The sequence below is a fragment of the Epinephelus lanceolatus genome, chromosome 2, assembly GCF_041903045.1.
Source record: "Epinephelus lanceolatus isolate andai-2023 chromosome 2, ASM4190304v1, whole genome shotgun sequence".
Taxonomy (NCBI): domain Eukaryota; kingdom Metazoa; phylum Chordata; class Actinopteri; order Perciformes; family Serranidae; genus Epinephelus; species Epinephelus lanceolatus.
The window spans coordinates 14,432,501-14,448,193 of record NC_135735.1 but is presented as its reverse complement, the minus strand read 5'-3'; the positions used below and the strand labels follow the sequence as shown (position 1 = coordinate 14,448,193).

The 15,693-nt window shown below is 38.3% G+C and overlaps 2 protein-coding genes and 1 long non-coding RNA gene across 8 annotated transcripts in view; 1 reads left to right on the top strand and 2 right to left on the bottom strand.

Moving 5' to 3' along the window:
• Nucleotides 1-4,998, bottom strand: part of LOC117253055 (uncharacterized) — a 30,234-nt gene extending 25,236 nt beyond the window's left edge. The window contains exons 1-3 of the long non-coding RNA XR_004501357.2: nt 4,922-4,998; nt 2,085-2,180; nt 771-848 (exon numbers count right to left, since the gene is read on the bottom strand). This is a non-coding gene — a long non-coding RNA (uncharacterized LOC117253055). The remainder of the gene's footprint in view (nt 1-770; nt 849-2,084; nt 2,181-4,921) is intronic.
• On the top strand, nt 4,997-10,352 carry dtwd1 (DTW motif tRNA-uridine aminocarboxypropyltransferase 1). Of its 4 annotated transcripts, none has more exons than XM_033620359.2 (5): nt 4,997-5,078; nt 6,746-7,061; nt 7,260-7,397; nt 9,013-9,301; nt 9,453-10,352. In XM_033620359.2, the coding sequence occupies exons 2-5, from the start codon at nt 6,804-6,806 to the stop codon at nt 9,680-9,682; spliced, it is 915 nt and encodes a 304-aa protein (XP_033476250.1). In that variant the 5' UTR covers nt 4,997-5,078; nt 6,746-6,803; the 3' UTR covers nt 9,683-10,352. The 4 variants fall into 4 exon arrangements, with proteins under 4 accessions (XP_033476250.1, XP_078030371.1, XP_033476258.1 ...); XM_078174245.1 differs by having other exon boundaries at nt 5,042-5,417; nt 6,758-7,061; XM_033620367.2 differs by having other exon boundaries at nt 5,042-5,417.
• A 1,187-nt stretch (nt 10,353-11,539) lies between these two features.
• The window catches only part of nnt2 (nicotinamide nucleotide transhydrogenase 2), a 26,258-nt gene continuing 22,104 nt past the window's right edge, over nt 11,540-15,693 (bottom strand). For all 3 annotated transcript variants that reach the window (XM_033626185.2, XM_033626176.2, XM_033626193.2), the window contains 4 exons: nt 14,068-14,149; nt 12,534-12,652; nt 12,041-12,156; nt 11,540-11,940 (listed from right to left, as the gene is read on the bottom strand). In XM_033626185.2, coding sequence (XP_033482076.2) covers nt 11,794-11,940; nt 12,041-12,156; nt 12,534-12,652; nt 14,068-14,149 — 464 coding nt within the window. In that variant the 3' untranslated portion in view covers nt 11,540-11,793. The remainder of the gene's footprint in view (nt 11,941-12,040; nt 12,157-12,533; nt 12,653-14,067; nt 14,150-15,693) is intronic.

Genomic DNA, 15,693 nt, shown 5'->3' with positions numbered 1-15,693 from the left:
TTCAGTGGGTATTGATGGTATAGACGTCTCTTTCACAATGTAGGTCTATGGGAAAAAGCCTTTTTGAGCCCAAACGCATCACGTGATGGACCTAAAAGTCATAATTCCACTGTTTGACCACTATGAAAATTGGCTTTAAAGCCCCATGCACTTTCTGGGGACCTGAATAGAGGTTCATCCTTTCGCTCTCCAATCAATCGTGCTGTCAAGTATGATTATTTGACGCTGCCAGCCAAGTGACAGCAAACAATTTATTTCGGTGTCTGTCCATGGAGTGTTGTCCTCCATAGTAGCAGTGTGGATTCTGCTCAGCACCTCTGTCAAATAATGCAAAGGACATTTTGAAATCTAATCAGAGTGACCAGAGTGTGCAGACTGAGATACATCCACAGTAAATCTTCTAATACCTACTAATGTTGTTTGGATCTAATTTGCTGAAGCTGCATTTCATGTGGTTTTATTTTTACTGTCCAGAATTTCTAAAATCAATTCGGTCACAATCTGGATATGCCAAAAAACTGATTGTCTGAACTATCCAATTTAATCAATTTGAAGGAATGCAGTACCAGGAATTTGGCCAGCAGATGTTACCATTTTGACTGTCTCAAATACTTTGAAACAGTTGGCTAATTTCAACACAATTGCTTATAATAGAGTTGCAGCGGTATTCAGTGAAAATGGTACATCTTGGTATGAAAATTGGCGGTTATCATACCCTGTGCATTTGCTTATCTGCAGTGTTGGACGAGGGACCATATGGAGAATCTCACCTGTGGCTGCATATCTTCTTCCCTGCTTGACTGCCAGTCAGTCACATACATTCTGCTTCGACAGAAGGGTCTGTGTAACTGCAAACAATAATAAAAAAGATAATAATAATAGGGTAATGTTGTATACTGTGAAGCCATGGAACTCACTAAGATGGTTATTGCACTGTGAAAATCTCATACTGTTGCAACCCCGCTTAATAAATAGTGAGTAAGTCTTTCAGAAAGCTTTGCTTCCCACATCACTAATCAGATGTAATGAGCCATTGTCTCTTTATCACTGTATGCAGTTGTGTGCTCCTGTTGTTGGACAAAAATACATGTTGACGAGTGTGAGAGGAGGTGAACTGACAACCCAGCTTCTGGATCAAAACTTTCTATACAGTAATCTATAAGGTCAACAGGTGCATTACAGTAATGGTTAACTGAATTGGGATATACTCACAAAAAGGTCACACTGACACATTGTTCACCACACTGAAAAGACACATAGGATAAAGGGGCTACACTTGTTTTTTTTAGAATTGCTGCAAATTGAGAGTAACGTTGGATGATTTCAAAATGCTGATATCTGCTATGTTTCATATATTGCATTAACAGTGGTTTTTAAGTTGGCTACTTAGCTTGCTTATCTGGGCAACAAATGTGTTGTCAGCTCCACAATAGAGTTGGCACAACAGAGTTTGAGGCTCCCTTTGTCTTTCAGATGCTGAGAAAGTAAACCAAGTAGTGTTCAGTGGTTATTTCGGGGGCCTAGGAGAAATTCCTTGCAAATACACTGCCTGTTTTGAAAACTTAAAATCTCAGAAACTTTTGTATTAAAAGAGAAGTGCTGGCATTGGTTAGCAAATTTTTCTAACCCTGCTGCTGCCTCATGGTTACTGGATTGGAAATACATTCTACTATATAAATAGCCCAGATAAAGACTATTGACAGCAGGATCTGTGGGTTATCCAAAGAAAAAGGGACACTTGTTGGAAGAACATGCTGTTATTGAGTATGCTCAGTGTCTTATGCTCTCTTTTATAGCTTTTAAAGACGTATCCAGTTAAATAACAAATGAGGGATAGTTTGCAACACAAAGCCACTGTATCACGTATGATAAAAGCTTATGACTTAAGCATGCTGGATTTTCAGTTTGCTTTCACAAACATATTATGGATGCTTAGCAGGCTTAGAACTTGGCGTAAAATTCTTCCAAGCAAAAATCACTCTGGGTTTCAGGAGGTTATCCTGGCACACAACATAAATGCTCATTATCATATGTATGCACTAGTAGGAAGGTACACAAGTGCAAAAACACACTTTGAGTCTTACCATGAGCAGGGTTCCTCTCTTTAGATTCATCTCCAGCTGCTGTGGTGGGCCAACTTAAGTTCCTGTGTTGCCATGAAAGGAATTTGGGCTTCATGCCTGAAAAGCACACGATGCAACTGCTCAAAAACTCATATGTCAAATATGGAAAGTCTGTCAGTCTGGGAGGCATTACATGTATATGTTATCAGTGTGTGGTGACCTGAGAAAGGCAAGGAAACTAAAAGGTTAGCCCAGTCATCTAGTCACTCCTTTGATTCAGGGAATGTTCAGTAAAATGCTATGCTGACTGCGTAGGCCGATAAGGCCTGGATGCACCTGAAAGACCTTATTTCAAATGTTTGATTTAATATTTTCATTGCTCTGACTGTTTTTAGTAACTGGCAACAACACAGAATACAGAGGAAAATAATGATTCAGTAACAGTTTTCTTGGAAATTTATCTGGACTGCTGTCATCAGTAAAACAAACATTCCTGAAATGAAGCTGTCATGCAGTTTGTTTTTTCATTCCTCTGCATTAGACTAAACAGAAAAAGAATTGAATTTTAATGATAAGACATGACAGGAACAGTCAATCCATTCATGTCTGATGCAGGCAGATGGATCTCAACCATGATATTGTTGTGTCTAGCTTTGTGACAGTTTAATGCCAAAGGCAACACAGAGCACAAAGACCAAAGGACAGCGCAAGGTATTATCAGAAAAATCCTAAATCCTGTCTAAGGCTAAATCTGCAAATTTAAAACATCCTCTGAAGTTTAAGAGGGCAAAATCATCTTGAACCTGTGCAGAAGGAACCGCCAGATGATGTTTTTAAGCAAGGCTTAAGGTTCCTAGATCCTGAATAACACAGCCTGCAGGGATGACAGGTAAGCTTGGTGTAAGAAATATGACAACTTCTGAAAAACTACATTTCACTGCAATGATTCTAAAAGCAACCTGGCACGCAGCACACATTTGGCAGATTTCTGATTGTTTGGAATCTAATATCACAGACGGTGGAAGATCCCATTTGATACACATCTGTTTGCCATGCAGGTTTGCATGCGATTGTCTGTTTCATAAAAAAGTGTGACAGCTCAGGTATCTCTGAAATCTGACATAAAACAATCTGTTTTACATCACATCAAGCACTTCTGGCTTTCAATGCAACAGATGCATATTAGGCCTAATATTTCATGCTAGTATTCTCTGAACTGACCTTTCAAGTTTTGATTGGCCACATTGGGGTGTTATCATCTGTGAACCTTGAATTTTGCTTAAGCATCAGCTTCTTTTAGAATGACTGGCTGCACAACGTCCCAGAAATTTTCACTGCTGTATAATCAAAACAAAGCATAATAGTTTGACTTCATTACCATTTTATTTCACTTAAGTAGTCATTTTCAATCATATCATTTCAATATCTGGAAAATCTGAGACATCCAGAGCAATTAAAGGTCTGATCCAGACTATAGTTAAAACATCCATTTAGAATTGTATCAACAGAACAGGAAATTAGATTATAAATAGTACATCATACTCTGAACTAGCAATTACATATGCATTTGTAATACTAAGTGTTAGATAATAGATAATATTCTTTATCAAATATCAGCACTGGTTTTCTCTGTGTTTTCTCTGACTAAAATTAAGACTGCAAAAGGATGACTGCACAATGCATTAATGTGACATTACCATCATTGTACATACAATAACTGTAAGGATTGGGATGCCCAGGAAATCTGCTATTCTCAACTCAAGCTAATCCTGATGGACTTTTTTGTGCCATTTTATGTACTCTGGTTAATCAAGAAACAGATTAAATAATAGTATTCATCACTCACAGACATATTTTCTGTGGGAGGGAAGTGTGTTTAGAGAATATAGATAGATAGATAGATAGACAGATAGATAGATAGATAGATAGATACATAGATACATAGATACATAGATAGATAGATTTTTTTTGGCATTTTGCCTTCATTAGAAAGGAAAGATACTGTGAACAGTGGGAAGGGGGATGAAATGCAGCAAAGAGCCGCAAGCTAATTAAATTTACAAATTTTTTTTCAAATCATTTGAAAATAACACATATTGCATATATGCTGATATTTTTTAATAGGGACAGATGACAAACTTTTTTTTAGTATTTTCGTGATATGTCCAAACCTGGAGTCATGTAGAAGTTAATGAAATGTGAATATTTTTCAAATTAATAATACAACACATAAATTATGTATATAAAGTAACCTGTTACACCAATCATCCCATATTTATTCCAGCACCTCTTCTACTACTGTGTTACACTGTGGATACATCATACATTGTATATATTTATTTATTTCTATCTATAGATATTAAAATGTTTATGTTTACTTTGTTCAGCTTTGTCCTCCTTGTTTTTAGCTGTGTGAATATTTCTGTGTATGTACACTGAGAGCAACAAAAGTCCAGAGTCAAATTCCTTTTATGTATATGTACACATGCTTGGCCATTTAAGCTGGTTCTGTTACATTTGTTGATGGGGAAAAACATATGAGTAGCATTAACCATAAAGCTAGCTACTTCCCTAAATGTTACAATAGGAAACTTAAACTGACAGAGTAAAATGTTCCCTGACGGTTAATTAGCCAATTGCAACTTTAACTAATGTCATTTAACTCAACATTGAACCTAGCTTAAACATCTTAGTATATTTACTAAGCTAACCCAGAGTCCTACGTTTACGTTAACAATTAACCTTTCGTTACTTTCCGTTAATTAACATTTAATTTATTTAGCTACCTAACAGTCACAAGGTTCTTCCCGTCTGACATCGTTACTAACGTTACTTTACTTTACTCAACGCTACTTTACCTGTCCGCCACCAGCAGGTAACGTCACTGCCCAACAGCTCACGTTCGGAATTCGGTGCTTAGCAACGGCTAACTAACGAAAGCACTCCTTCCTGTAGGCGAAACACTGTTTCCGGCGTAGAAGAAGACGTTCACGCTGACGCACATACTAAATACCGGTAGGCACGTTTTTATCACGATTGACTAAAAAGTGGACAACGTGTTGCTTGCAACCCGACTGAAACTACTACAACGTCTGTTTGGCTTTTTCTTCGGTAGCTAACCTTGCTAGTCACTATCATTTGGGTCTGCTAGTAGCAGATGCTACAGATGTTTAGCATGTCTGTAGGTTGCTAACAGAGGCTAGCTTCACTAGCTTGAATCAGGTGCTGTGCTATATTGTAACGTTATCTACAGCACTTAAGCAGGGGCTTATGTATTGTTATATACTGTATCGTTAGATCCAACTGAGCGAAAGAGAAGGGAGAGAAACCTAAGGCTTCACTGTTAATAGCACGGTAGGTGCTTGTGTTTAGCTCACTTTCACTTCATTCATTAGCTCTCGCCCAGATGCGGTGGTATTAGCTAATGCACCATATGCATCTAGTCTCGGGTAGCAAACGTTTTTCTATTGACTTTGTCTAATCGCAAAAGTATTTTTAGCTGGTAGACTGACATAAATCTGGTTTAGGGCTTTGATGCAGAAAGTCCCTCCCTCTTCAGTTACTTCCTGTTTCTCACCACTGATGTATGTGACAAAATCAAATGGATGTCGGCTCATACTGTGTCAGTAATTGATCGTGAATGTTGATGCTTTCATGTTTAAATGTTTAAGGAATGAATAAATGAGATGTCAGAACAGATCATTATTTGTTTTTGTGAATATAAGCAGAAAAAAACGAACAGTCAAATAAGGTCAGAACATTGCATGTCTTTTATTAATGATGATGATGAATCATGATAATAATAAAGTTTATACCAGGCAACCAAAATAAGAGAAGAGCTAAGTAAAAAAAATGTTGATCACATGAAAATAAAACAAGGGAAAAGGACAGTTAATTTTAAATGAATAATGTCAGTACAATGATCAAAACAGCAACCATAATTAAGAAAATAAAATCAGAACCTAAAAAATGCTCATGATTATAATCCCACTATGCATACATACATATCAGTGGTGCAGTGGTCGTCGATTAGGTGGATGTACTACAAAGTAGATAGGTTAGGTACTACTCTCCTATATTTTCTAATGGCTTTTGGCTGATAGTTGGGTATATTGAGAACAGCCAGAAAAAAAATGGGTATACATCATACCTGCATGTATCCCCCACACATCACTGGTAAATATTCATACACATGCACAGATATTTTTCAGTTAACATGAAATTACAAGACAGTCTCCTTTTTTAAAATGGATGCTCAAAGGAGATACTGATTTACAAGTCTGAGTTTATTAGGTCTGCTCATTTCGGAGTTGAGATACCTGAACAGAAAGCTTATGATATGAGAAGATGTGTGGGAATTTAGTTGGTGCACTGAAATGCAGTTTATCTTTATAGCCAAGAAAAGACAGCGTTCAAGCTACGTCATAGTATTATGATAAAAACTTGCACATTATCCAATCTCATCACATTATTAGTGTTATTTAATATACCCCATATCTACTCAGTTCAACTTTTTGTCTGAAAAACACCTTCTGAATGACCTATTAGATAAAAAAAAACACTCGCTTGTTTAATGGTTTTTCCACATTACTGTACCGCTCACTTAGTTATGTGGTTATGTAAATGTTGGATTATTTCTGTCTGCTAATATATGCATCGTTTGTTTTGTCATTCTTGGTCAGCTATGAATGTAGGGCCCGCATATTTCAGCACTGGCCTGTCAACATTAAAAGAGCAAGCATGAGCAGCCTGGATCAAGACCAGCGTCTCCATCCCAGTTGCCGTGACAAAACAACAGTCTCTAGTGATTCATTAGACACTCGTGAGCTTGCCAAGCAGCCTCTCCAAGATCTAAAATTGGCATCGCATGCAGTGCTGGAGAAGGCGCAGGAGAGGGGCAGGTTGAAATGCTCTAAATGTGGAGGATCAAGGATGTTCTTCTGCTACACATGCTGCTCATTACTGGGTGTCAGCCGGCAAGAAATCCCTTTAATCAAGGTCAGTAGAAGGTCAGGATTCTCTTGATTGTTCTTTTAAGAGAGGCCTTCAGCTATGGAGTTGCTGTAATAGTAGTATTCTAATGTGATGGAAAATGTTAAGTCATGTGTTTTGTTTAAGATCTATGAAATGTGTGGTTTAAATGTAACTCCTCCCTGTCTTCTGGATCAGACTGTACATATTGTATTTTTTGCTCAGCTTCCTGTGAAGGTAGACATCATCAAACATCCCAATGAGACAGATGGCAAGAGCACTGCAATCCACGCAAAGATCCTCGCACCCAGTGATGTCACCATATACACTTACCCCTGCATACCTGACTATGAAAAGGACAAGGTTAGCTGTTTTCTGTCATGATATATTGGAGTTTATTTAGGATATACTATGCTGTGCTGGATTTTCCTAAAAAAAACAAAAAAACAATGGATATACTCATACAGAAGTAATCCCTCTCAGTCATAACTAATGACCCGGTAGATGTGTGTGGCAGTGTATTTTTCTGCACAGACTGCTCTCTGTCTGTATTTTTTAATTTTCCTCTTTTACTTACACTTTCCCCGGCGAACGTCTTTACAAACAGTAACCGACAATCTTGCGTATTGTACATTTAACTTGCACCTTTGGGTGTCATTATGAGGCTTTATTCTTTATGGCTGCAACCGGTGATTATTGTCATTATTGGCCTGTTGTTTTCCAGATTAATTGATTGTTAAGTCTCTAGAATTGAAAGAGACCAGATATAAAGAAAACTGCCCATTACAGTTTCCTGAAGCTCAGAATAAAATTTTCGAATGTCTTGTTGTGTCTGCTCAACAGCCCACAACCTAAAGATATTCAGTTTTACAATAATATAATATAAAGTAAGTTTGCATGTTCTCTCATTGCCCATAGGTGTGAATGTGAGCGTGAATGGTTGTCTGTCTATGTGTCAGCCCTGTGGTACTCTGGCGACCTGTCCAGGGTGTACCCTGCCTCTCACCCAGTGTCAGCTGGGATAGGCTCCAGCCCCCCTGTAACCCCCAACAGGATAAGCAGTTATGGAAAATGAATGAATAATACAAAGCAAGAGGTTTTGATTCATATTGTACCGTACATACTTCTAGAGATGAAAAGGTTACAGATTTTACGATAAACTGTGGTAAAATTCCTTACGGTTAGTATTATTGTTTCTTTTTCTACTGTGCTTTGAAAAACATCCAGCATCAACCAAATTAAGCGACAGTCTCCCTGACGCATGTCCACGTGGAGCTTTCTTTCATGTTAATGCACATATGGTTTGTACACGTTTACATAAGGTACTGACTTTGTTATTATATTAATGTTTATGCCAACAAAAAGTGCATCAAGCTGCTCGTATTATTTGCGGTTTTTCGATCTAAAACTTGGTGAAATGATTTCAGTGTGTGTATCAGTACCTTATGAACTGATCAGCACATTTTAAACATTACAGCAATACTGCTGATAACCCTGATAATTTTGGTCACCATAATTATGAGAGGACATTTTCATATCATCTCTACTGTTTTCAGATTTAGAGGACCCAGTCAGGGGTTGCATTTTCATATTTCATGCTGGAAAAGTTTGAATTTCATAGCACTAATTGTATTAAACATAATCTGATACTGTAATTTGACTTGACTTACAGAATCACAGTGGCTTTGGTGCACAAGCCTTGTGTGTTTATTGTATTTGACAGTTTCCAACTTTGAATTTTTGCCTCTTGCTTTCTGATTTAGCCAAATGAATTATCTTGTGTTTTCAATTTTTTAACTTTATTTGGTCCCTATCAAACTGTATTCCTCTCTTCAAGTGCTTTCTAAAGTTAGCTATATATAAATCATCACATTGTAGAAACAACATGTTCTATCTTAGAAACATATTTTTCACACTCAAGTCTTGGTTTGTATGATGTTGTTCCAGTCTGAATTGGATATCTCTCTGCTTTCTCCAGGTGGTGTTGGTGTTCCCGGGGCCAAGGGCTGTCTCAGTACATGACATGATGCAGTGTTTGCATGACATGACTGATAGCAGGTCACATGACTTCTCTGATGAACCCTGTGTAAAGAGGCTGAAAAGTGAGGAAGATCAAGGGGCCACACACGCTGCACAGGACCCAGAGTCAGGGACCCCAGATGAAGCAAAGGGCTTGGAGTCAAGGGCGTATCCCCTACAGAGGGTGGTCTTCATTGACAGCACATGGAACCAGACCAACAAGATCAGCACAGACGAGAGACTGCAAGGTAATCATGAAAGATTGCATTTGTGCAGCTTTTCAAAGAGCTCTGACTGCTGGTGATTATTAGGGGTGAAAGCACTTCACCCACAGTGTGTTTAACATGATCTCACTCTGTGCTCTTGTGCGCTCTCTGACTGACATGTGCTCTCCTGCAGATTTGCTCCGGGTAGAGCTGAAGACGAGGAAAACGTGTTTCTGGCGCCGTCAGAAGGGCAAACCAGACACCTACCTAGCTACAATCGAGGCTATTTATTATTTCCTCAAGGACTTTCACGAGCAATGCCTCGCTCAGGAGTACAGCGGAGAATATGATAACCTGCTCTTCTTCTACTCCTACCTGCACTCAGTTGTCAACAAAGCTAGGACTGATGCTGGAAAATGCTGAGGAATGCTGCGAGGAAAAACTGAAATCAGCTATGAGAGACAAACAGTGTGATCGATTTTATTTTATGGCTGAGTGATATTTTATTTTGTAAGGGATACTGGGACATCTATTTGTAAGATGTAAATTTTGGATGAATATGCAATAAAACATGAGGCATGACACTCGCCAGACATGAATGAGGTGTGTTTGATACATGAGTAAATACAAGACATATAACTCTGAAATAAAAATCCAACAATTTTAACACAGACTGGACAGTAGCAATCTATCAACCAAAAACACACACAAAAACAGTTAATTGGGGTATTTTAAAATCACATGGAAAACAGCGTTACCTTGTTTTTTTTTTCTTTGATGTAAATTGTTTTGTGAATTTTGGTGTGACCCTGAGAATTAATCATAATTCTTAGAAGTAAGTCTTTTCGGGCATTTTATTTTTGATCTTCCCACTTTAATCCATTTTAGTTGTGGTATGATTCATCTATTTAAATCTTTAAGGAAGACTTCACCTCTCATGATCATTTGGATATCTATTACTCACCCCATGTTACATTGAATTTGTGAAGAAAACTGTTTTTCTTGCATGCCTCCAGTGAATGAAGATTCCAAAAACAGATTTAATTAATTCAAGTCATAGGGCTCCAACAGCAAACCTTTATCAAAATATCCATTTATAAACTCCCACACAACTTGTGTTGTATAAAACAAGTCTCATTTATCCAGTTGTATGCTCAGTCAGTACTTCCCAAGTAAACTGTAACTATAAAATGAAAGGATGCTTTGCTGCCTCAGAACCTGGTGTCAGAGAAAAACAAAAACAATTATTCACTGGGCTGACTGCTGGTGACTTTTAAGGTGGAACGTTAACTTGTAATGTTACTCAATGCATGAGCTGACGACATGAATCAATCAACACACCTTAAATTTCACTGTGACAACTTTGGCCATCACTTTAATTTTTATACGACATACACTTTTAGTAATGAGTGGAACTTAAAGCATTTATATATATATTAATTTTAGCCAGATTACGTGAACTGCATATATTCTAATCCTCACTCGAAAAAAAAAAAAAAAGCGGAGCAGTGTTCCTGCATGCTATGGCAACACTAAAACCCTGAGCTTGCCTGAGGAGGACTAAATGCACAAGCCGACTATTTCTAAATATCCCATGGAGAGAGACTCTCACTGCAGCCTGTTTTATTTTGTTCTGAAAATGTCTGTGTGCAGCCTCATTCTGTGGACAATAAACAAGGTGCAGACTTCCATCTGTGTCACCAATAATGAGGAAATACAGTGAGTGCTGGATGGAGCAGTGAGTGACAACAACCCCACCCACATTTAAGAGTACTGTTTGTGGTGGAAATGCTAGGTCTCTTAAACCTTAAGGTACCATACCTTAAGAGTTTGGTGGAAACGGGACTATACTCTGATGGAGGAAGTGGTAGACCGGCAGCTCCTGTGTTCAGTGAGGTAAAATTACTGTTTTTATCAGTGGAGTTTTGCTCTGAAGAGAGCATAGTTAAGTTCTACTTTCATTTTAGTTCTCTGTTAGAAAAGGCTGTCTGTTTGGAAGTACTAAGAATACGACTGGACAAATGAGACTTAGATTATACTGCACAAGTTGTATGAGAGTTTGTGCATGAATGTTTGATGTAGTTGTGCTATTAAACGTGGACCCCTATGATTTCAATTTAAGAATTTCCTCTATTCCACTGTAGGGGCATGCAAGAAAAAGTTTTCTTCACAAACTCTACATAACACAGGGTGAGTAATTGACAAACAAAATGTTAATTTGGAGGAGAAGTATTCCTTTAAATGTAAAATGCAAAAATGTACAAGGAAATGGACTTCAGATACATTTAAATATTTTTATTTACAAATCAGTTCACATTTGTGTTTAAGTTATTCATGTCCCTTATTTTCAAAACAAATCATCTTAATGAATCTGGGGCATCTTTGCAATAGAATCACATTTGTTGTAGACCCAATAAATCTGTTCTCCAAAAATATATACCCTGGAAGCTAAAACTGGAAATACAGTATCTGTATGTCAACCTGCCGCTGTACTTGAGAACTTCTGTCCTTGATGTTAAGCTAATGAGGGGTCACTAGTAGAACGCCTCTCTGATCTTTGCTTGCAGGCTGTCACATGTCTTCTTGGCATCGCCCAGCAACATTGATGTGTTGGGCTTGTAGAAAATGGGGTTATCTACTGCAGCGTAGCCGACACCCAAGGTACGTTTCATCACAATCACCTGGGGTAGAGTTTGAATAAGTCACATGGTTACTTTTTGTATCACACAGCTAGAAATACAGTGACATGTCAAGGGTAATTTAAAAAAAAGGTAGACCAACCTGTTTGGACTTCCACACCTCCAAGACAGGCATGCCAGCAATTATGGAGTTTGGATCCTCTTGTGCTGCAGAATTCACTGTGTCGTTGGCTCCAATGACCAATGTCAAGTCTGTCTCTGTGGGCCACAGACGTTTACACATTTATACACAAGACAGACAAACCTCTGGCTGAATGCTCCGCAATTGTCCTCCTCACTAATGTTATTGGGTTCCCCAGCACCACACTTATCTCCCTCTGTCATAAACAGAACCATGTGTCTCAGACTGCATGCCTGGTTGCTAAGAAAACAAGACTGTTGCCCTGATAACATGGCATGTCTAAATATCAAGACAACACGCGGCTGCGCCAAGTGCGGATGAAAGGGGGGAAAGATTATTACACATAATTGATCTTGTATTATTATCTGACACCTTCCTGCCAAAGTGACAACACATGGTTGTCCCTAGATATCCTGATAGCTCTGATAGAAAGTCTTTTAAAAGAAGAGTTTACCTGGGAAGTCCTCATTGATCTCATCCATCTCCAGTACCACATCATAGGGTACACCAGCCTCAGCCAAAAGGACGTTCAGCTGGCCGGGCATACGACCGGCCACTGGGTGGATACCAAACCTGTTGGAGATGGACGGTTATTGATTAGCATTGAAAACTGATCACTGACACCCTGTTCCCGTGGCGCCAGGAGTAAAAATGCGCCTCACTTTCTAAACAAGTTCAGATTATATTATTTCTATAGGGTGGTCAAGTATTAAGAGCTTTTGTTGAAAAAAAGGACCAACAACTGAAAACTTTTTGCTTTAATACAAATTGTGATGACTGATGTATTTATTTTTTTTAATGGTAGGATAGGATTACGTTCTGTAGGATTGCACTGACCTGTTATAATAATTAGGAACATTTACTGGAGATTTATTTTTCTAAAAAGATATTGATTTCAATAAATTTTGTTTGTTAACTTTTATTTAATGAGTTATGATGTTTTGTAGGATGATGTGCAAAGTTCATCCAAACATTTAAGCTGCATTTAAAGTACTATTTGGTTACTGAAAAATGTGATTAACAATTTTAAATGGCTCTTATGATACATGCAATATTTTTCCCGGACAGTGTTTAGCCTTATAGATTAAATTGTGCTAAATTTTGACTGTTTTCTGAGTGTTTTTTTACTTTTAGACTAGATGACTAGTCTAAGTAAGCGTATAATAAAGTGTTTAAAACAGCAATAATATCGTATTGTGGGGCTTCTGGTGATTCCCACCCCTATTAGGAATATCCTTAGTATAAACATGTAGGTAGCATTTTCATGTTGTAGCTGGTGGAGATGAAGCCACCAGTATTAACTACTTTATATGTTGTTTGTTGGATCTATAACATGTTCACATGATTATTGTGCAAAATCTCAATTTGAAAAGTGACTAAAAACTATAATTGTCAGATAAAATGGTATAAAAAGTACAATATTTCCCTCTGAAATGCAGTGGCATAGAAGTATGAAGTAGCATAACATTTAAACAATCGCGTACAATCTTAAAATTGTACTCAGGTATAGTACTTGAGTAAATTTAGTAAAAAAAAAATAAATAAATAATAAAAAAAAAATAAAAATAAAAGTTCCAGTGATTAGATTTTGTGGCATCTAGCAGTGAGTGTGCATAAGTGAAACTGCTCACAAGTGTGTAGGGAAACTACTGTGGAGAAAACAAAAATGCGAATGGCCCGATCTAGAGCCAGTGTTTGACTTGTCCATTTTGGGCTACTGTAGAACGACATAGCAGCCCCAGTGGATGACAACCCACTCTTACCCATTCTAAGGTAATGAAAACACAACAAATCTTATTTTCAGGTCATTATAAACTAATGAAATCATACTTATTAATATTATACACCATGTCTGCCAATAGATGCCCCACACACTGGACCTTTGAAGTTGTCTTTTTTCAAGCTCCCCAATGGCAAACTCACTGAGGAAAGAAGCTGCAGTGACCTTGTTTATACAGAGGATGAAGAGAATGAGTGTCGACATTCACCTGACAGTCTTGCCCTGTTCTGTCAGCATCTTCACCATGTCTGCGATCGGGTACTGAGCTTTGGCTGCACACAGACCCCAACCTAAACACAAAAACACGCAGAGAATAAACATGTAACAGCCTCGGAAGTTGCCGTCTTAATCTTAGCATATAATCAGCTTTATTTTACTAGTGTCTAGAGATTTCGTGATCCTTTCTTGGTTGCTTGAATCTATTATTCAATAGCATTTCCGATTCTGGTTTTTTATTTTGTTTATGGCCCTATTGGAATAATAGGCACAGTTATTGTTCATTTTCAAATGAAAACACAGCAGTCCAGCAGGGGTTCAACAACAATAAAACCAGTGACGCCTTCTTTCTTTTGTCCCCCTCTCCCTGTCCTCATCCACCACAAGTCTCCTCTCTGTATTAAATCACAGGGGTTTATTGGTCTGAGAGATATTTTTCCTCTGAAGCCTTTCGCATGTGTGGTGTGCATTTGGGTCCCCTGCGTGCAAAGAACTCCTTTCCCTGGGTCTGCATAACCCCTATTTAACCCTGGTGGTCAGGTACCTTGTAGAGTTCAGCATTACCCCTAATCGAGTTTTTTGAAGCCAGTCGCCCGTAACCCGAATCTTCTAATTCCCCAGACAACTGGAGCCTTCTGTTTCCTCACTGCCGTGCTTTGTTGTTGACAGCGCATGGAGAAATCTTGAGTCTGGACTCAATAGCTCTTATGACTTTTCACTGTTTCTCTAATCAAAGCAGCATGTTGGACCACACAGCTGTCCTTGCGTTGGTTTGGAGCCACTGGAAAACAACAGCAATCCAAGTATCCGAGTTATTCAGCATAGTTCCTCTTGCTCAGGCTGTTTGACAACTACTTGGTTGTCAGACAAGTCTTGCTTTTTCTATTTAATAAATCAGAATGTGGTCTCCATCTCACACTCAAAAATGAAATCCATCATCCTCTACACTCTACTGACAAACATGTACTGACACACTCACTTTATCTGCTTTAGGAGTCCAGGTGGCTGCAGGATCATTCATGGATGAACTGCTCCCTCTTGTGGTTACTGTGCTTCAATATTTTTTGTTAATTTAATTACTGTCACATCAATCTGTCCATTTCCAAATGCTTTGCAAGACTTCTCGCTTTTCCAGAGCTGCTGCAAAAACATTTCTGATCCCCAATTTGGCAGCGAGGTCAGACTCAGGGTGAAGTTAATCAGATGAGAGAGATCGTTGACGTTATTGATCCAGACAGTCTGAAAAGCTGCAGCTGGAGTCCAGGAGAGGATCCATGCTATGCAGTGATGAGAGAATCTGATATTAAATCTGTGCTCCACCTTAGTCTCTGATGTCAACCCAAACCTTGTTATACACATCTCTCTCCCAAAAAGCTGTGGCTTGTTATAGGAGAGCCTCCACTTTGTGCTGCGGAGAAGCTTTTGCTACTGTACTATATGTATGCATGGTTTAAAATGGGCTCAAAGATCTGGTAAAATTTGTCTTTAGATTAATAAAATAACAAAAAAGCAGACTTGCCACATTAAAGATAACATTTTAAATGGTTAAGTTTCAACCAAAATTCAATTCTGTGGCTATTCTTAAACCTTATAAATGTTGACTACTGTACCATCTTTT

Coding starts and splice junctions, on each gene's coding strand:
- dtwd1 (XM_033620359.2), top strand. CDS start 6,804: ATGAGCAGCCTGGATCAAGACCAGCGTCTCCATCCCAGTTGCCGTGAC. Junction 7,398..9,012: donor CTGACTATGAAAAGGACAAG/GTTAGCTGTTTT, acceptor TGCTTTCTCCAG/GTGGTGTTGGTGTTCCCGGG. Junction 9,302..9,452: donor CACAGACGAGAGACTGCAAG/GTAATCATGAAA, acceptor GCTCTCCTGCAG/ATTTGCTCCGGGTAGAGCTG.